This window comes from Plasmopara halstedii, assembly GCF_900000015.1.
Source record: "Plasmopara halstedii genome assembly, contig: Scaffold_525, whole genome shotgun sequence".
NCBI classification, from domain to species: domain Eukaryota; phylum Oomycota; class Peronosporomycetes; order Peronosporales; family Peronosporaceae; genus Plasmopara; species Plasmopara halstedii.
The window spans coordinates 1792731-1813958 of record NW_020187445.1 but is presented as its reverse complement, the minus strand read 5'-3'; the positions used below and the strand labels follow the sequence as shown (position 1 = coordinate 1813958).

Here is a 21228-nt window from a genome sequence, read left to right as displayed (position 1 = left end):
CAGTTGGATGTGTCAAGGTCTGCTGCAGACGAAGCAACGCTCGGTCAATCCGCGTAGCAGAGCATCCCTCTGCCCTGAAGCAGCGACGTGGATCTAAAATGTAGGTATAGGCAGTATGAGGACGAATCTCAGATACCAAATCTGAGGATTGGTCAATCTCCGACTCAGATGCAAGCCATGACTCTCGGAGAGAGCCGACTCATCTCCAAACATGAGAGAGCTTACGAGAGGGCCACCTTGCTTGTACTGCTCGAAGAGAAAGAGAGGATTCGCCTTCATGTGATGCGTATGGTGGGCGGCGCGTGAAAGAGCGACCTTTCCGGTACCTGGGGTCATTTCAGGTCGAAGTCTTTTGGAGTTGAGGCTTCACTGACCTCCTAGTGCCGCAGTGATAGGGTCATCCTTCGCAGCTTGACTTCCACAAGCAGAAAGTGGTCGACGTTGCTGTGTCCTTGTGCGGCAGCTGTATCAGCTGTCTCATGCGGACGCATGGGTCTGTAACAAAGAAACTAGTGATAGGTTGTCGTTTCGACGTCTGCGTCATACTTTAAATTTGCATGGTAAAGCACGAGGCGAGTCTCACGGCGGACGTCTTAATCGGTAGGGCTGGTATGTAAAGCCTTCCAAATGTGACGTGGCGTGGTTTTGTCAACCAATGCGCGAACTGAATCTGATACTCAGTAGGACTTCGCCAGCTTCTAGTCCCCAAAGTGAATATGGAGGTAGGATTTCCCAACTGCTGCTGCTCCAAACGCAGACGACGCGCCTGGGGAATAAAGTTTTTTGGGATCACACTGGCATCAAGTGTGAGCGAAAATACGGTAAGGAATTTAAAATTGTTGAAATCTGCAGTCATGATGTGATTTGTGCAAGACTAGGAGCGACGTTTGAGTGTGCAAGATAAAAATCAAACTCCTTGAGCCATGACAAGAATACAATGATCTTGAGTTCTGTGTGCTGAGATCAGTAAGCACTTCAACCTTTATGGGGGCGGCTAGACCGCGTATCGCCTGGTGAAGGTATTAACCTTTGTTCGGTTTTTAATAAGCCACTACACCGTTCTCATCAAGGAACACCTCAACATACTCATAGAGAATCTTGAAGTCGTTTCGGACACGGAGTCCGCGCTTTTGCGGGTGCTCGATGAGCCATTTAATCCGGTTCACGCGAGCAAACCTAAGGTGAAATTACGGTCAAAGGGTTGACACGGTAAAGTATAGAGAGTGAAGTATGTATCTAAGCGCAGTGTTTTACACCATTATTGTATATTATGTTTAGTATATGTTATTGTACTCATCATTATCCGCTATACGTCAAACAAATTGAAAATGTACAATTGCGTATGCATGAGTTGGACATATGAATTCTAATTTTTTTGATTTTGTGAGTTTAATTCTTTTAGATTAGAAAAGGTGTAACCTAAATGCATGTCAAGTATCAAGCGGATTTTTTTTCATTTTGATTGTATCATCCAACCTGAGCTTACCTATGTAATCTTCCGTTACTCTTTAGATGCCGACCGGCCAAGTCAAACTACCAACCTTATAGTCTATACATAAATTATAGTGCTAGAATGCTTTTTATTAGAGCAAATATTCTATTTAGAGTATATGAAATGCAGATACTCCACGCCCGTTTGCATTTTGTGCTTTTATCGATGCTGCTCATTCCTAGACCTATCAGGTAGAAGCTGGTAATGATGTCTTGTACATCTCACCGTTATCAATTATTCTGGTCGCATGTGGTTACCTCTCGCTTGATATATTTGCTGTTAGATATTAAAATGTTGAGCTTTCACGCTGAAAATTGTAAATAACTTTTTTTAATTTATCTTGAAGACTACTCGTACTGCGCGAGTGTAACGACATTTGCCCGTCCTTGTACACGCACATACTAAAGGAGGCTTAGGTCAACTGGCACACCTCACCGCGTGTCCTCACTTTCAGCGAGCCGTTGATTTACGTAAAGAGGAGGAAAGGTGAAGAGACATTTCTTATTATAGCCAATAGGCTTTATAAACAGATCGAAAGGAGATATTCAACTACACAGGCTGTATGGTTAATGTTAAATACACAAAAGTATGTGTTCCACACGAAAGGTGTATTGGGACCCGGTTCATTACAGCAAGAGATGGATTATACCCTCAATTGACTTTATCATCAACGGGATACATATTGGATAAGTGTAGGTCTTTATGCTTTTGTAAATATGTGGAAAATTAAGAAAATGCTTAACCTGGCAGAAATAACTAGCCATTATTACTAATCATCTTCACAATTTGCAGATTTTTAACTTTTGTGTGAGTAGTGTGCGATTCTATATAAAGTCTACCGCTAACCAATTATCGCAAAAAGCAAAACCCTGACTACTTTTTTGAGTTTAAAGAGCAATCAGAGCATCACCAAAATTTTGCCCTTAAAGAAAATTTAGTTGGATTCCCCTGATTTCATGACCATTAAACGTCAAATTGTTCACTGTAAGTCAAATTGATAGAAGTAACGGCTTCAATATTAGAAAGAACGACCAATCAAATCAACAAGCTCATGTTCACAACATCGTAGCCAAATTGTATATTTTGTGTATTTACGCGCTTCACAATTGTGCTCAACGAACTTTCTTGCTGCGTTGTTCAAACCCACTGTCAGTTTAAATATCCCAGTACATATTTTGCCGTTCAATATACTCCAAAAGCTGCAGTTTGCCATTCGTAAGGCGTGGTATAAATCAATCATGCGCGCATCCATTACACAATATTCATATCAAATTTTGTTCTAATAAAATCATCTGGCGATATATCGCAGAAACACGGATATTGGCATTGTCAATGCTTCCACAGTGTCACTTATATTTTCAACAATCGCGCACACGTATTTGCACTACGAGTCTGAATCCATTTGGACTTTCCATGGCTTCACCAACCTCAGAATATTGATTTAACGACTAATACACTTAGACTTCAAGTCCCACCTCATTTGGTTTAAACACTATATTGAGGGCTGAGTTTAAGCATACTTGACCTCCACGAGGTACATCGATTTCTGTTTTTGTGTAAGACTTTTCGGGCCTACTTAGACTCAACAGTATATTATGAGCTGCCTATCGATCCGTCCTTCGTAGCTCTCGACTGAGAACATGGCAGTGTGGTCAGACACTCGCAAATCTAACATCTGTGGGTACGCAGCATAGTGACTAGTCGATTACTCCGTTTATACTCAGTCAAGTGGGATACGTCGCGGATGTGCACTCGGAGCCCCGTTCGCTTAACAATTTTGGGTATCATACGTTATGTTCCAAGTTAAATGCAACATTTGTCACTTAATCGACATTGGTATTTCTCGGAAACGTTGGTCGCTACAATTTTGGGCTTAAGGCAGGTCGACATCGATGTAGATAAAGCTCTCAGGCCTTAGGCACAGTTCATTTATACGATATCTCTTTTGATGTACGGCTTATAATACTGACCACTAGCGGAAATCCTGATTGAGCAGTGCACGAACTCACAACAGTTGCCAATTGACCAGTACTCGTTGCGGAGTTCTCGTTTACGGAGAGTATCGCGTCGTAGTGACCCTCGCTTGAAGATCAAAGGCGCAGGATGCTGATACTCCGTCAAAATTAAGAGCTGGCACAATTTATCGTATTCTAAGAATATTTTGTTTCGAGCTTGAAGAACCCAAAGTTCTGCAAATGCAGCTTCGTTCGAAAGACTCTGTGGAAGCCGGTGATGCTTCCGTATGCGTCTGGCTGCGAGTCTTTTGATAACGTGTGGCAGAGTTTATATTGTTGGCGTGTGAAAGTGAATATAAAAGACATGTCTCGTCGAATTCTCTTAGCTAGGGGCGCCTACAGACGAATGGTCTCCTTAGAACCTAATCTTATTTACATGGCTTGTTGCCAAGAGACAAAAATATGAGCACGTTATGCTTCATTTGTATCCGGCCATTGGATTGATGACTTGTGATGATAAGTGCAACGGCGTTGCCGTGTCCCTTGCACAGAGGCAAAACTTCGGTGCTCGGGCTTCGCGTTAGAGGACGATCTTACAGACTCCCCCTCAATGACGGTAATATTTACAACTGCTGAAATCAGCAAGTATTTTGATAGAGTCTCAAACGGATTCGATATATTTATCCATCATATTAACTGCGATAAAATACGCACTGCGTTTGGCTTGCAGCCCACGTGTCTCTCGTGTTTATTTCTTTCAAAATCCCAACATACCAAGCACAGATTTTATCTTCATGATAGTATTTATACATCGGCACCTTTGTGGTTAGTCCAAGGGATTACAGAAGAACGTGTACGTACACTATATGGAGCACGCACCCCATCGGATGAGCTTCAGGTATCACGGCTATCCCGCCGCTCCTACTATTACTGTGATGGTAGTTAGTATAAGAAATCGTTCTTTTGTCAGCGGTCAATCTGAATGTGCGTCTTACAACTTATAAAAATAATTGCCCTTACTCAAAGACGCTTACGAGTATCAAAGCCTGGTACATGAGGCGCGGTTTCATCCGCGTCTTTAAAAGCTTTGTATTAGACACAAATCCAATCATCCTTTTGTGCTCAATTGTAGGTAAAGGATCTAACCATATTCAGCCCCAACAGGCGTAGTGGAGGAACCAACTGAGCCCACAGGAGCAATCATTGAGGTGGGGGTGCCAGTTCCACCAAGGCTCGGAAAAAATGAAAGAATTCTCGACCATAAAAGAGTTTATTTGACCGCAATGAATGGGCGTAAGACCTCCAGTGCCACCTGGCTGTTGACCAGGCATTGAAAGCGGCATGCTGTCGCCATTGCGAGCTCACAGCTTCTAAAATTTTCTAATTCGTAGAGCGAGGCTAGCATCCTACTTGTCTAAAAGTTCTCCGCTCTACGGCTCCATCATTCACCCATACTAAGCGCAAATCTTTAGTCTTTATTACGATGCTTCACTCTGGTATTCTGAGCCTTTGCTTTAGGTCAAAGTACAATCATGTAGTGTTTACTTACAACATTATATGTTTCGTGCCTTCGCCAAGACTGAAACTCTACTGGTATTACAATCATTATGTTCAATCATACTATGGGTATAATCTAGACTCAATTTATGTGTTTGTATTGAGAGAGAACAAGCTAAGTATCTAGTTACTCTGAAGGCTCTAGATCTCGCTCCTGGGTAGAGCGTGTGAGTCCACTCATTCTCTGTGCGTTTGCTACTGCGGGGTTGCCGAGTCAGAGGTTCATTTGCGTGAGGTGCACGCCATTCCATTTCGAAGGCCTACAAAGCCTTTGGCTGCTGAAGCTGTAAATGCAAAGGTCAGCCGCACATAGTCGTAGGAGTAGGCTTTGAACCACCCACACACGATTTCTGGCCATAAGGGGTCACTTTCTCAATCTCGTATTGATGTCCGCTCTTTATTTTCGGAACACAGACTCTCAATAAAGAAAGCATACATACCATTAACAGCTACTTAAATATCCAACTCCCATACTTTGGCGTGCAGCTTGCACGTTTTCTATCACGCTTTTCCGCACATTTGCTGTCGACAATCAGTTTACATTTGTAATTCGAATAAATACGTATCGTACTTACAAAACGGTGTGTACATCATTTCAGTACATCATTTCACCTCGCACCATGGAGACGATGAAGGAGATTGCAGTAAATGTAAACGGTAAAGGCGCCATGGAGCTGGTGACAACAATTCGTCCAATGAAAGATGGTAAAGTACCGAAAGATCGCGATATTGTTTATACGAGTGGAGAAGATGGTGTTCTGTATGTGACGGATCTACTTACTGAGAACATTGTGTATCAATCGGAAGTGTGCGAAGGTTTTGTGCCATCCTTTGCCGTGACGCCCGATCAGAATCACGTCCTCATTGCATCAGATGATGACACTAACGTGGCATCCTATAGCCTTCCGCCTGATTGTCAGTTGGAGCAACTATTGCGTCGCTCTACAGTATCGATCCGTCAAGTCGCATGTTCCACCAAGTACATCGCAATTGCAGATGAAGAGCCTGTAGTGCGACTGCTATTACGCGATGACACAGAACAAGTAATTATGGCTGAAGGAGCTACTGGAATAATTAAGAGCGTGGTTATAGATCCGCAAGAAAAATATCTTTGCGTTAGTAGCGAGGATGCAACGGTGCGAGTCTTTGCATTGGATGCAGAGAATCAGCGTGCCACAAATGTCAAGACTTTTCAAATAAAGCACGAAGATCTTAGAAAAGACGACGTGTTACTACGCTGTGCATGGGAACCAAGTGATTTTGGAAAGCTGCTAGCAGTGCCAATGGATAAAGGAATTATAGAGCTTTACGAACGGGATACTTGGGTTTCTGTATCTAGATTAATGTTGCCGATTGGCAAGAGTATTGCTGCTGATGTGGACATTCTGGCTTTTTCACCAAATGGTCAGTATTTAGCTGCGGTTACATGTGCAAAAGAAGTGTTTGTATGGGAACTGGCGACGCAGCACGTGTTGCGATCGTTTCGAATTGACTATCCAGCGCTTGGTCTGCAATTTGCTAACAAGAGCAATTCACTGGTGCTTTATCACACTGGTGGAAAACTAGCGTTTGTAAAAGAGGTCATACCAGCAGGAAACACACCACCACAGCATCTTGCCGGACACTTTAGTACAGTAAAGAACGTTACAAAGCTTTCAAAGAAACAACAAGGGTCTTCCTTTGCTGAAATTGAGGCAGTTAAAGATCAGAATTACGACGACGAGAATAAAAGTTTTGATGACGATAATGAGGCGCGGGTCGAAGCGATCAAAGCTAGTTTTGGCTTTGGGAGCGCTGCTAAAGAATATCATATAGAAGATGTAAACGTTCCAAAAGGAGCTCATACAGCCATAAAGTCTGACCCTGACAAAATGACTCCCTTGCACAGTATCATCGAGCCTTTTCAGCCTGGAAGCGTTCTCAATTCTACTGGACGCAGTAGCAGTGCTACGTCGTTACTCGCCTGGACGCCTGAAGGAGAAATTGAAATGCTTCGTGGAGCCAGCATGAGCGAGAACCTTGTGAAAGTTGAATTTATCGACAAGTCTCGCCGTGGATTCAAATTTAACGACAATTATATGTTTTCCATGGCCTTTTTGGACCATTATGGCGCCGTCTTTGCCGTTCCTCGACGTGTGCGTGAAGATTGGGAAGACCTTGAACCTGACTCGAGCGAAAGTGACGTAATCGGTAGTTTTGTTTTTTATCGCCCATTTGAATCTTGGGCGAGCAATAGCTCATGGCACAAAATGTTACCTGAAGGCGAAGATGCCGAATGCGTGGCTGCAGGTCGCGAGTTTTGTGCAGTTGCGACGTCACTCCAAACACTTCGCATTTACACAACCAGTGGCATAGACTATGCGCAATGGCGTCTACCTGGTCGCGTTGTGACAATGACAGCTAGGGAATCGCTACTAGCTGTAGTGTACCAGGGGTTGTATGGACAGATACTGTACCAGCTTGTTCGTATCCACGTAACTTCATCTTGTGAGCGGGTTCAACTGGTCTCAAAAGGGGAATTGCCAATGACTCCGCCATCTCGGGACGTTTTTGCTTCGCACAAAGAAAACGAGAATTTACGAAACGATCTTTCAAAGTGGTCGAAGTTGACCTGGCTTGGATTCGACGATCGACTGATTCTATACGCAGTTGATTCATTTGCTTGCATACTAGCATTATCGTCTTGTACGGGATGGAATTGGTTTCCAATTGGTTGTGTGGGCAACGCACTGCAGAAGAAACCTAGTGACCGTCACGGTATCTTTACGCTGGGTATTGTAAATGATTCGTTATTGTATTTTCCTCTTGAGAAAGGTGCTAATTATCCAAAGCTTCGTGGGGCACATCGGCCTGTTCCTAGTACATTTCCACTGCGAACAGCAAGCTTCCCCACGACATCCAAGAAGAACGAAGAAGCTGCAAATGGCTACATGTGGCAAAATATGCGGCTTTCTGGTTTAGAAGTCATCGCAAACGAAGTGAATGCTGATGAAATTACTGATCAGGTCGTGCGCGAACAGGCGGAGATGGACAAGGCTTTAATTTTGATGATGAAAACGGCATGTTCGAATGATGAGCCTGCGCGCGTACTTGATTTAGCCAGATGTCTACATCTTGAAAAATCTCATCAGATTGCGCAGAAACTTGCGATTCACTATTCGCTACGCCAGCTGCAATCGCAACTTTACAATCTGTACCATTTGAAATTCGAAGAACCTCGAAGACTGGAGCAAGAGTCGCAACGTCGACATCAACCACGTCAGAGATTACATTCCCATAACCAGGAGATAAATGCTGAATCACACGAGGTCGAGCCTTTACGTCAATCACGCAGCGTCTTGTCTCGACCTCCATCACATTCTTCACATGATCAAAAGCACGATGACACTCCACCATCTCACAACGTCACAACGCCAAGCTTATCCGAGCCAGCAAAGGCTGAAATGAATAGTGGTGCTCATGTAGAGAAGTCCGTTGCGCCAACAAATCCGTTCTTGAAGAAGCCTGATACTTCTGCAGCGTCACCTTCTGGAAAGAAATCGGGACTGCAGCGGTTGGCTAAATTTGCGTCGCCACCACCGGTCAAGAAACGTCGATCAGCGTGGAAAAAGTAGATTATTAAGCTACAGTGAGTGTTGTAATGATGGCTAGATCCAAAACTTATATATTTAGGAATAGCGTAGACTGTTTGGGTTCCAGAGATTTTACCAACCGGATGCTTCGGCAGACCAAATTCGAGTTTGAACGTGAACAATTCACTCGCTCATTATATAAAGATTATCTGGGAGAATCATGTAATTTTTTCCCTGGCGCGTCTTGATAATTCTGCTATTTGGAACATGATGATTGTTTGTTCGCTTACTCAACACGTATTGGTCCTTCCATTCACCATCGATAAGATATTCTGGTAATTCGAGTTTCAACAAATGCGTTACGTCCTTCATAAATCGAAATCTCCATGAATAATCTTGATATGAAAAGAGGACAACCCCAACAGTTGGGCTATCATACTGCCAGTCAAAATCGTACATGCTTGCGACTTTTTTTGCCAGCGCATCTAGAAAATCATCGCATGAAACTTCGGAGCCTTCTCTCTTGTTTTGCTGTTTTTTCTTCGCATTTTCTTGCCAGTCCGATATCAAAACTAGCACATGAATTTGGTATGCCTTTGGAAGCTCTAGACCTCGAAGATGCTCGATGATTGATTCGTCCTCTTTTAACTCCTTGTCTTTGTACAAAAGTTCTTTTACGAGAGGAGTTGTGTCACCCTTCCTCAGTATTTTAGCCTCTTTCGAGTAGCTCGAAAGCCATGCATGCTTTGTCTTCGCCAGAAAAAGATGTACTTTATCTGCAGAAATTTCTCCTGATATCTTCTCCATTATTGCCACCTTTAAATGATGCACTGATAGACTTGTATTGATTTCCACATGTAACACATACCTCGCGACCCCAATGACAGTACATGACAGATTGACGATCATTTTTTAAGGCAGAAATTTGCCGACAAGAAAAGCTCACGAATTTAGCGATGGGACTTAGCAGCGATTGATGCTTTTGACCTACTTCACAAATTTTGAAAGAAACACCATATATAAAAATTCAGGTTGTAATCTGAAAGCAGTGTATTTCTTAACCATTTGAAAGGCTTGTCATATTAGACAGCTCAACTCATCACCCCGGTGTTCGTCACACCAAAAAATCCTGTCGTTGTGATCTTCACCAAGATTGCGCTCTGTTAAGTTTATACCACTGAATGCATGTGGATGACGTCACAAGGATTGCGGACATGTTTACAATTATTGTGCTGATCACAGACGTAATGGTAGTCGTTCATTGGTCTGGACAAATGAATTTACATTAAGTTAATTATAAGAGGATATAGAAAGCGTAGCACAGAGTAGCGAACTAAGGACCCAAATATATTCACTTTTTGCCATCTTCTCAACAGGTTAACAGCCGCAAACAAAGCTTCGTTTTACCACACCCTCACCGCCGTAACTCTTAAGCGCACCGAAATCCTCCTAGGAGATGGTAACTACCATTAAAAGTTCAACATGAGGATGGCTCTTGCAAGATAGGGCTTCTTAGGCACGTTATGGCCGCAAGGATGAGTTCGAAATAACGGATACGTGGCTCGTGAATGACGCCAATGCATTGGGTATAATTGCCCAAGGCGTCGAAATCCAGCACCAGACCAAGATTCGGTCCGCTACTCGTGCCGTGAGGGCATGATGAACGTTTCGCGATTTCTACAATCACCCCACTCTGCACAACTGTGTCACCATGACACGTCGCCTTCACGAGTTTAAGATGGAGAGTGGTACTCGCATGGTGGACCATCTAGACGCGTACGACGAGCTGGTAGTGCGACTCCAGACGGATGAATCAAGACAGCTAGCATTACTTCTGAGCAGGGTGCCGCGGGAATATGAGATGATTTCTCCTATCGTGGAAAACACCAAGAAATAACTCTAATCGAAAAAAAGAAGAAGCTGTTGAAGGGGTCACAAAGGCTACAGAAGAGGGAAGCAAGTGAGAAAGGGTTTCGCGCCACAGGCAATGATGGACGGATAAAGGGCAGACGAGGATGTGGTCGCAGGAATCACGCATCACGCAAGGATGGCGGTTTTCGGGGCAAGTGCTTAAATCGTGACCAGACTGGTCATAGAAGACGGGACTGCCCAGCTGAAAACCAACTGTTTCAGCGGTAATGATGCAGTATTTGCTGTGAGAAGGAGCAATCAGCAAGCTGGCTAATCGACCAGTGGTGTGACGTCATACATGGCCGTGGCTTGATCGACTTCGAGCGACTTAAAGCCGACGTCAAGGTAACGATTGCAGACGACAGGAAGTTATGCGTCGAGGGAGCTGGAACAGTGAGCTTATCGGCTTAGACAGATGACGCATATCGATGATGGAAGTGCTGCTTATCCCTGGACTTGACAGATGTTACTGTCGGTGAAAAAGCTTGTCGAACGTGGACTAAGCGTGGAGTTTCAGCATGCGCACCATTGGGACAAGAACTATGCTTGGCAACTGGGACGAGAAGTGGACAGCTTACAAACCGGATTGTCGGCAAGAAGAGGCACGATCAGTGCAATACTCGGGAGCTGATAGTCTGCGAAAGCGATGGCACGTTCGTATGAGACACCCAAGCGAGGATGTTTTAGTGAAGATTTTGCGATCCATAGGAGGTATGCCTGCGCTAAAGCAAGGTATCAAGAACTTGTGCGGCGGATGCATGAAGAGCAAGCAGACAAATGAAGCTTTTCCAGAACGTGATGACACCCACTAATAAAGTTCAAATGAGTGCTAGGTCCATTTTGACTTTCGTGGATGATTATTCCCGATATTAGGTGGTTACTTTGTGGTGAAGAAAAGTGAAGTTGCCGACAAGAACAATTGTTCAAAGCATTACTTGAAAATCAATGGGGGAGTCCGTATCAAGTGCCTGCGCTCGGACAACGGAACGGAGTTTGTCAACAAGACAGTTACGGAGTTATCTCAGCGGAATGACACTATACATCAGCGTAAAGTACCATCAAGACCCAAAAAAGGGGATTGCAGAACGAATAACCCGCACGATTATTGAAAGTATGCTACAATTCAAGTGTTTTTCCGACATGTTGGCGGGATGAGCCAGTAAGCACTGCGGTGTACCTCACCAACCGCTCTATCAATATAGTGCATCCAAACAATACCCCATTTGGGCTGATATTATGTATGAAGCGTCTTTTGGATGTTTGGGTGTCTTGGTTTTGCTCACGATGATCAAGTGAAGGGCACGGAGCTCGAAGCCAAAAGTCTTAAGTGCATGTTTCCTGGTTATGCCGAAGACGGATACCGAGTTTACGATTTAGAGAAAGACAAGATATCAGTATCACGGTCGGTGAAGCTAGACGAGCATTAAGTAAGCGGCAATTTTGAGACACACCCGCCCAAACAAAATAAAATTGATACACATAACCAAAAACAACGATGAAAGCCTAGCGTTCGGCCGACAAAACACCAACAAGTTCAAAATAGAAGAAGAAATTCCGGATGATAATGAATGAGGAAAAAGGTTGACATAAATGAGTCAAGGATGGAAGAAAGCGAATGATCACCATCTTTGAAGCGTGCAAGGATTAATGAAGACGGCCTTATAGCTGAAGCTGTTTTCGCTTACGCTGTAAGTGCTGGTGAAGAAGCGCAGGCAATGGCTAATGACGAAGCAATACATTGGCGACATGTGATGGACGCCGAATTACAATCCCATCGACAGAACAGAACATGGACACTCATGCCGCGGAATCCATTAAACGTACGATTGGATGCTGCTGGGTCTTTACTACGAAGCGTGACTAGAATGGAGGTGTGGTGCTTAACAAAGCACGATTTATGGCTAAATTGTTTAGGCAGAAATACGGCGTGGATTTCTTCGAGACTTACTTTCCAGTGGCCAAAATGAACTCAGTTTGAGTTATACTCGCAGCGTGTACAGTACTAGGTTACAAAACGGAGCAGCTATACGTCGACACCGCCTCTTAACAGTGTGCTGCTGAAGCGAGTTAACATGGAGGTTTCGATTGTTGTTGAGGGGGCTCAAGAATTTGCGTGTCAACTAAACGAAGCTATATATGGACTCATGCAAACAACAAAGGGTTGAACAAGAAGATGAATTATATCTTCTAGCAGAACGAGTTTGAAAGATGTGAAGCGGATGAATGCGTCTTCGTAAAGAAATTGGAAGAAGACTTTGTGTACGTATGTCTATATGTCGATGATATGATCATTGCAGCCAAGAACGAGCGGTAAGATTCTGGAAGTCAAGGGGGAAGCCAAAGCGTGTTTTCAAGATGATCATCTCGGTATGGCAAAATTTATATTGGGCATGGACATCGAACACGACAAGACATCTTCCACGCTAGTGTTCAAGCAGACACGCTGCATTAGCGACGTGTCTGAGCGAAAACGCCAAGACGTCGATAATCCGTGTACATCCGGTCTCACGCTATCAACGTCACAGTCACTAAGTACAGAAGCTGACAGAGATGCGGTCAAGACCATACCGCTCACAAATTGGATGCCTGCAATATATTCCAACTTACGCTTGCCGGACGCTTGGCTGGATATCGCAAATATCGTTACACAACTGTCTCAAATTCTCGAGAATCCTTGGCCGGATATCGCAAATATCGTTACACAACTGTCTCAAATTCTCGAGAATCCCGGGTTACCACATCAGAACGCCGCAATTCGTTGACTACGCTACTTGAATTCGACACGTCGTCACGAGATGATCTACCAAGTTGCGGAGTCCTTCCATAAGAACGGTCACTGCACCCGCCGCGAGGAGAGGATCGGCTGCCATTCCGGCAATAAAAGTCCTCAACTCCCTAACAAAGCCCACTAACTCGTTATTGCCCTGTCAGGTGGCAAGAACATCGGCAAAAGCTGACGCTTCAGCTCTATTCAAGAAAAAAACGCCCTTCAGCGGAAGCACCGTACGTTAATGCCCATTCATGCGCTCGGCCCCGAGCTGAGAGAAAGCTAGCGCCACGCGCTGTTGCTCGTTCTGTAGTATGGCGGATGCCATATCCATCTCGGCTTCTCTTACCCAGAGCAGGAAATTCTTTCCATCCTTACCCTCGAAGGTCTTAACGCTCACCATAACCTGCCATAAAAAACGGAAGAAATCATCCGTCGTTAACGATGGCGTCATGGATGCAGTCGACACTGACAGCTCTTGCTTTAGGTGCTCTAGCAGAGCATTTCATAGCTCTAAAACACCTTTAGGTGTGTGTTTGCCGCTTCGGCTCTTTGCAAACCAAGGTGTTCCACGCCCTCAATGCCCAGCAGAGCTATCAGCTTAACAAGCCCGTCCTGCATGCCCTGGGTCAAAACGGAGTTTTGCCCCATCCTTACAAAGGAATAGTCGTAACGACTCAGGCATAGATTGACTACAAGTGCTACCAAGTGCAGCGGAGCTGCCATAGCTCTTTGATAAGAGAAAACTAAGCTAAGGTCACCGACCTTGCTTTATACACGAACCTGTTCAAGTATAGCGGATCGCAATCCGCTACCTTAAAGAGTACTTAAAACTCGAACCAAGGAAAATGAACTCATGCGCTCAAAATACAAACTCTATTTGACTGTTTTATTTGCGGCAGAGCCTTCTTTATCGAAAACCTTAGGTTCTCTTAAGTAGATAGTAAAATTTTATTAATATGCATGGTCCTTCAACGTTGTGACTTCTTGTTGCGTTGTATTAACACCATTGCGTGATTACCTTAACTTGTGTAATCCGCATATTTGTACAGTCGCACTATCTTGTGTGATCCACCCTTTCATACAAGGGTACGTGTAACCCCGTTACAAATGTAGAGGTGCGAAGCGCACCTCTACATTTTGGAATACGTTGTTAGCGGTGCATGCCTTCGATTAACATGTTTCAGCGGACTTACAGTGGATCCATGGTCAGAGAAACACGTTGATCGCGTTTGCAAAGGACATCCTTCTTTGCATTTTCGAGGAGCGACCGCTTTGACGGAGCAACGTGTTGAATCTTTTATCATAAACGGATTGACTCATTTTCATTTTTGCATCTCCTTCTGATCTCGTCCCCGCTCGTGAGAGTGGTAAATACCGATCGACCCGAAATATCAGCTTGACCTTACCTCGTAGCAAAACGAAAAGTTCACATCAAGTAATTAAGTCACGTGTCCCAACGCCCGACGCAATGATAGATAGCACAGGCGCACAAACTTAAGGAGAGGGATGGAATTGTACGAAATACAGTCAATTATTCTACGCATGCAGTGTATGGAAACTTTTACGCACCCTCGCTACATTGAATCACTCGCATTTTACGAAAGAATACAAACATTTAATTTTTTATGTGGACTTACTAAGGCCGTAAAACAATCTCGCCCTAACGCTCCTCCGGACTAATGAGGATAAAGCTGGGTATCAATACACTTTTCTAGCTGTGCAGCGTTTGCGCTGTAACAGTGATGTTGCTGGGATTAACTTGAAGAACACCAAACAAATCGACATAATTCTTCAGCTTTAATAACATGTCTGACTAAGGAGCAACATCCGCGAAGAAAACATATTTAGGCTCTTGGTGAAAGTCGTTGGGCCTTAATAATCGCAGAAGCTCATGGGGATTTTCCTCACCTGTACTGCGCGGAGCGAGAAGAGATGGTCACTTCCAGCGAAATAGCTTGTGACGCGGCGTTTTTGCCAGGGCTATAACTGGAACCTGGTGAATTGGAAGAGAAGCGCACGTGGAAGTTTCAAATCTGTCATAACGCTTGTACTGTGAAACACCCTCTAGGTGAAAGATCCGATCGTGTAGCTCATCACGCATCACGCTACCCGACCTTGCCCCAAGTTTGAGACATGGCCGACAACTATACCAGCAAACGCATGGGTATGAGAGCGCTGAAGCCTGCACAGCAAAAGGCTGAGTGCCTGCTCAACATCGACGTCACTCTTTGTGCTTTACAACGTCAATCATTAAATAGTGCGCGTGTAAACGGCACACGTTCCATAATTGTTTTTTGGACGGCGGCAAAATTCAAAAGTATATAAGTAAAGCGTCATTATGAAGTATCATGGTAACTTTTGGCAAGTATGCAGTCTAAGTGTCACGGGAGCGCACTTGCGTCGCGCAGCGACCGAGACAATTACGTGCCCCATTAGACGAGATGTTCCACCCTAGATACGTTAATGAGACAGATGCTGCGTTTGTCGCTAAACTTATTGGGAGTTCCATTTGCAAATGAAGTCCTTGTCACCTGTCAACAATCAGAAATCGTTGTCCAGGACTTTTACACTTGTCACGGACGGTCTTTGAGCGAATGCGGCTTGTGCAAAGCCTTCCAATGTATCTTGTTAAGAGCTGAGCGAACCGCAGACAAAATTGTTCAAGGATTGCAACTTTCAGCAAACTATGTCCAGAAGCCTCAAACATGCCACCAAAGGTTTTTTGAATAGTGGTGGCTCGCGCTTGTACTTTTCACATTCATCGAATATTGTTAGAAGGTGCACAAGGTAATACATTGAATGTAGATTACAACTTTTGGTTTACAAATCCGACTCGAGTGCGAAGGCGAAAGTTGGTAGAGATGATTGACCTCAGCCAGGTCTAGAACGGCAACGGCGGTATCTTAGCCGCAGCACAGAGCGTTAAATCCGCACTTGCTACATCTCTGATAAATGTGACCATTTGAGCCTTGGTCTTCCTTTTCTCTCCCGACGAGAGGTCCGTTGAGTCGAGTTTCGATGCAGGTATAACGCGGAATTTTGCAGAGATACGTCGGCTCTCAGTTGTTGTAGGGCGGTTTACTTGAATAAAGCTAGGTTATGCTGTGCGCCGAGAAGTAAGAGATTAAAACATGCTGCCTTAAAAAAGCGCTTAAAAATGTTATCATCGTGCAATATCGTAGAATGCTCAGATTATATAATTGACACCACGCGGTAGAAATGGAGATCACGAATACGGATACGAGATCTTTGAGTCTTGCGATGGAGACGCGTCTACTTTTTCCCGGATCTTTTTAAAAACTTACAGACTTTAATAGTGCAAATTGCTAATTGAATGTTGTCTTGGGTGCAAAAAACAACTTTATTTTTGGTATTGCGCAGCTAGTTTTCCATGCGAAAAGCGAAACTGGAAGCTGAAACATTTCGTGCCACACAGTCGAGCAGTGAGTGATGAATCTACCTTGACTAATTAGAAGAAGCTCTTTTTTGACGCGGGCCTTAAGCTGTGACAGCCCTAGCACACAGCATTTATTTTTAATGAGCTTGCAAAGTTGCTGTTTGTTGTCTTGACCATATCTCGGAAGTCAGAAACAGCATTGAGCCACGGTAGTAGGTTGAGACGATCGGATTTGTAGAGTTTAGATCTAATAAGAAGAATACGTGGTGAAATGTTGCGACCCTTAGGTCTTAAGACGTAAAGTTCCAGTTGCACGAAGGATTTTTCCGAGTTTACTAGTGGTGTTGCCAATAAGTGCGACTGTATGAGGCCCTTCAACATTCAAAAGTCCAAGATCTAGACCTGAGCTAATCCAATAAATTTTTAGAATGTAGGACTTACTGCTTACGACATACAGTCGCCTGTCCCCAGATCTCTAAAGGATGGTGCGTATTTGTTACGATATATAAGTTTGACCACCGAGTGACAGGACAATCGTCTAGAGTTATGAATCTCAACACGTATGTGGAGACATGTATTTATATTTGAAAGGAGAGACTGGTGGTAGCTCAAAGGACAGTAAGTCTTTCGTCATGGGCTCTGATAGAAGCGCTCATTCCGCTTGAATTGTCTTCACAATGGATGTTTGAAACAAATTGCGAGCGGTGAGCTTGCCGAAAGTGTACGTTTAGTGCCGAAGGAGGTGAACCCTTAATATTCGTAATGAAAGAGCTCGTAATGGAGAATACTTGCAATTTTTCTAAGTTTGGGAAGTAGAATTAGATTTTTCATGCAACAATTAGATCTTTGTTAGAAAATTGTCACGGGAGACCAACCTCTTAATTGGTCTTACCAATTGTATAACATATGGTCTTTTTGTACCAAGCAGATGCACGCATGTTGAAATAGAATATGTTTCACGGTTTGGCAGATACTTGTGTCAGAAAAGCCAACCGTGAGTGGTCAATTTGCATACTTAAAACGGCAAAAGGCGAGCCTCATTTTTGGCGCAAACGTCGATGTCTTGGATGGAGGTGCTGGAGAATATGATAGTCGATTAAAATGCTATAAGTGCTCCTGACTAAACCAAGAGATATTATCACGTTACCGTCCGATGACGAAGCTTTTCAGGCTGCGCCTTCCCTCACGGGTTCTCTCCCATCATAACGAAATTCAGAAATATCTGCCTCTACCGTAATGGGCATAATCATAAACCTATCTTGGATAGACATGGTTCTATTTTCGTGCGGAGCATGGATAAATAGACACGGATTTCACACTAAACAAATGCAAGCGATGCTTAATAATGCGCGCTAAAGTGACCAGTTTTTCAGCACGGTCTGTGAGTAAATCCTACAAAGATAAGATCAATTGTAGATTAGAGAATGCCTCTGTCTTTGAATGACGAAAGTCATCGGCTTCGCCTGGCAAATCAAATGCATGGTTATAGTTCAAATAACGCTAGCATGGCACGGATTTTCACTAATCTTTCTATAAAAATGTCAGTTGGCGGTGGGGTGCAGCCGGATATGTGACTATCAGGCTTGTAAAGGGAAGCTCCATTTGTGACTCTAATTTGTATCGTTTGAGCACAGGTTGACTTTTCCATGGCATCTATGGCATGTTGTAGATTCAACACTCCTCTAATTAGATACTAACGGGTTTGAGTCTTATTAGCATTATACGGCAGAGACGAACACCCTATAAGCTACTTGCTTTGCAGTTCGCTTGTCGGGTTCAAAGTACACCTGCTTGGCTCTAAGCCATTTATGATCTACACAGGTTATGTATTGTTGTTCTTAATGAAAGTGTCACTACATCTCTTACCGAGAGCAAAAAGATGATTTGATTATCCTTGCCATTAATACCTCCGAGGTACGATATAACTCAGGTCGGCTTCACGCGGTGCTGGAGCTGGGGCTCCACGCCCCTGACCAGCCGTATATCTCGATGGTGACAGCAAGTACTGATGAGGCGATACGTACAACGTACTGTCGGATATAATATTCTTTGCATTGCTGAAGGTTTTGTAAGACAAGAATATCTAAGACAAAGAATATTTTTGAATCGAATGTCACCATATCGGAGTATTTCGGTGCGCGTTCGCACCGCTATTACATTTCCCAATCGTATCAGTAGTATAAGTCAGATATACTTGACGCTGCTATCTCATGATGGGATCTCAAGTACAGAATGTTACACGGAGCACACGCTATACGGCAAACATATTGGTCACCGAGCACTATATATTGATGAATCATGTATAAATCGGTAAGCATTTTTGTGCGCGTGTGCTGAACGTGATAACGGATAGAAACTTATCCTCAAGCATCAGCGCTTTTGGTCAGCCTTTTGGCCTCGGTGGATTGTTGACAGTCCACTAATATGGACAAATTTGTTGGTCTTTCGAACGGCACGTCCGGTTAAAGCAGCATTGTGGTCTTTATGGGCCAGCCGGACACGAGACCTTTCTTGCTGCTGTCAGGAGCTACGAAAGAGAAAAAAAGCTATCAGTCAGCAGATAGTTTTGCAGCATGGCTTGCCGTTGGTCAATATGTTGGATTAGAATCAAGTAAAAAACCAAATTGCTTGTCACTGGGATAAGCATGTCCACTTTGGCCAATAAACCAGGAAGGCTGTCGAAGCGCGTTAATCAGTCAATGGAACTATACTATCTTTAGAGTAAGTTGTTTGGAGGGACGGAAGCACTGAAGCAAAATACTACCACGCTTATTATGTTTACGTTTAATAGCGCACAAACGTGACCGCATTTTGATAAAGGTTTAATTAATCCCGTATTCGTTCGACACTGCCGCGTAATGGCTCCGGGATTGGTGGAGGAGAGGCTGTCGATTTTTTTGAGACCGCTGATATCAGCCTGACTTTACTTCGTAACAAAGTCGAGGTTAACGCCACAATGGGTTTCAAAAAGAGCGGGTGACTTCATGCCATAGTCTGTAGGTCTTCAATGGTGGTTTGCTGAATGAATCTTTTCAATACCAGGCATCAAAGTCATTGGCCGTGACGTGATAATGCTTGCTAGAGCTGTGGCGTTTGCCAGATGCCGCAAAGAGCTGAACGTCGAGGATGGGGTCGTGATTGGAAAAAAGAGGTTCTGGCTGATAAAGGAGCTTTCAAAAACATTGTTAAAGTCAATAAAAATTCGCTGGGTGTCTAAGCATGCCGCAGCGGTTTCGTTCTTTACGACTAACGCAGACTATAAGCTTTGTAATATCATAGTGACCATTGTTGTGAGGAGCTGAGGAGCTTCTGACAACAACCAGTACTGTATGTGTTTTTGGAGCGCAAGCAAGGAGTTGTCTACGATTTAGTGCTGTCGAAATGGGAAAAGCTTTCAAGAGCTCAATCACATTCTCACCTTCGTGGAGAACATATTGTATTTTCCTACATTAATTTATGTCCATCAGGATCTATATTTCTTACTAACGAGTGGTCAGCAAGCTGGCCCCTTCTTTGCTGAAGAACCACAGAATTTTTTTAGGTGCATTCGTACTCATATGAAAGGCTCTTGGTTTCGTTTCTGGGTTAATCCTACGAACTTTTCCGCTATACACAAACTCTTAGTGTCAAAGCTTCCGCTGTGTGATTTGCCCGATGCACCAAACGCACTGTACTAACTACCGAGTACACATATCAATCAGGTGCCGCCAGAAGAAACACATGTTGTAGTGCAACGAATTAACAGACTGCTTATAATGCATAGGTGCTACCTGGTTGTAAAGGATGCGATTGATGGGGTCATTGATAACTTTGACATTATTTTCCATTCAGTCTTTGCTAAATATTTGACAAAATACTTTAATTCTGTAAGATCAAGCTAGACATTAAAGACACTGATTAGTCAACTTTACTCGTATTATTCTTAAACCAAAGCTCAAACTACCATGACCCGAAAAAGGAGGTCCGCGAATCCTTTATCATCGGCTGCATGCACACAACCAGAACCCAATGCATCAGACAAATACTGTGTTGCAAAAAATATTCGGCCGATTGTTTCTCCACACACTCAAATCTCGTTTAAAGAAATGCAGCGGTTGCATGCTATGCGGATGGAGCTCTTCGGCTTTGCGGGCTGGATAGCTTCTGCTCTCTTTTATGGTGCGTCAGCAACTTTGAGAAGCTACAGTAGCAATTCTGACCACTGTATTATTGTAGCGCTCTTCTTGATATGGGCATACGTTCCTGATACGACGCTGAAGTCAGTTGGATTCACCTACTTTCCGTCCAAGCATTGGGCAGTGGCTGTGCCTGCAATGATAGTCGTTAGTTATTTATTTTCAATTGTGATTTACAAGGCTGTCAACTTAATGTCCACGCCTGGGCTAGCGTCATATGCAACAATCATCGACACGCATACAGTAAGACTACCGGAAGGCACCACATGCTTCGAAGATGATACAATGGCTACTCCTGGAATTGGGGATATCTCTGTCTTTGAAGTCAACCGACACCTTTTTTCAGCCACGTCAGATCTAGTACAGGAGAGTAGGCGAAAAATTCAGAACTGAGCAAAT

General features: G+C 43.8%; 6 protein-coding genes across 6 annotated transcripts; 2 read left to right on the top strand and 4 right to left on the bottom strand.

The window, feature by feature from the left end:
* Positions 1 to 2850: 2850 nt before the first annotated feature.
* On the bottom strand, positions 2851 to 3167 carry PHALS_10995 (uncharacterized protein; the record flags this gene model as incomplete). The annotated part of the gene is made up of 3 exons (XM_024726513.1): positions 2851 to 2940; positions 3013 to 3064; positions 3133 to 3167. 3 exons carry the CDS (start codon positions 3165 to 3167, stop codon positions 2851 to 2853), a joined length of 177 nt encoding a protein of 58 aa, XP_024577183.1.
* A 2457-nt stretch (positions 3168 to 5624) lies between these two features.
* On the top strand, positions 5625 to 8618 carry PHALS_10994 (WD40 repeat protein; the record flags this gene model as incomplete). The annotated part of the gene is made up of 1 exon (XM_024726512.1): positions 5625 to 8618. The coding sequence occupies one exon, from the start codon at positions 5625 to 5627 to the stop codon at positions 8616 to 8618; it is 2994 nt and encodes a 997-aa protein (XP_024577182.1).
* A 141-nt stretch (positions 8619 to 8759) lies between these two features.
* On the bottom strand, positions 8760 to 9383 carry PHALS_10993 (CRN-like protein; the record flags this gene model as incomplete). Its single annotated transcript, XM_024726511.1, has 1 exon — positions 8760 to 9383. The coding sequence occupies one exon, from the start codon at positions 9381 to 9383 to the stop codon at positions 8760 to 8762; it is 624 nt and encodes a 207-aa protein (XP_024577181.1).
* A 5687-nt stretch (positions 9384 to 15070) lies between these two features.
* Positions 15071 to 15358, bottom strand: PHALS_10992 (uncharacterized protein; the record flags this gene model as incomplete). The annotated part of the gene is made up of 2 exons (XM_024726510.1): positions 15071 to 15170; positions 15276 to 15358. The coding sequence occupies 2 exons, from the start codon at positions 15356 to 15358 to the stop codon at positions 15071 to 15073; spliced, it is 183 nt and encodes a 60-aa protein (XP_024577180.1).
* Positions 15359 to 15689: 331 nt separating this feature from the next.
* PHALS_10991 (uncharacterized protein) lies at positions 15690 to 15964 on the bottom strand (the record flags this gene model as incomplete). Its single annotated transcript, XM_024726509.1, has 2 exons — positions 15690 to 15788; positions 15839 to 15964. 2 exons carry the CDS (start codon positions 15962 to 15964, stop codon positions 15690 to 15692), a joined length of 225 nt encoding a protein of 74 aa, XP_024577179.1.
* Positions 15965 to 20308: 4344 nt separating this feature from the next.
* PHALS_10990 (N-acetylglucosaminyltransferase complex, subunit PIG-P, required for phosphatidylinositol biosynthesis) lies at positions 20309 to 21222 on the top strand (the record flags this gene model as incomplete). Its single annotated transcript, XM_024726508.1, has 4 exons — positions 20309 to 20355; positions 20418 to 20520; positions 20746 to 20812; positions 20870 to 21222. 4 exons carry the CDS (start codon positions 20309 to 20311, stop codon positions 21220 to 21222), a joined length of 570 nt encoding a protein of 189 aa, XP_024577178.1.
* Between the last annotated feature and the right edge of the window lie 6 nt (positions 21223 to 21228).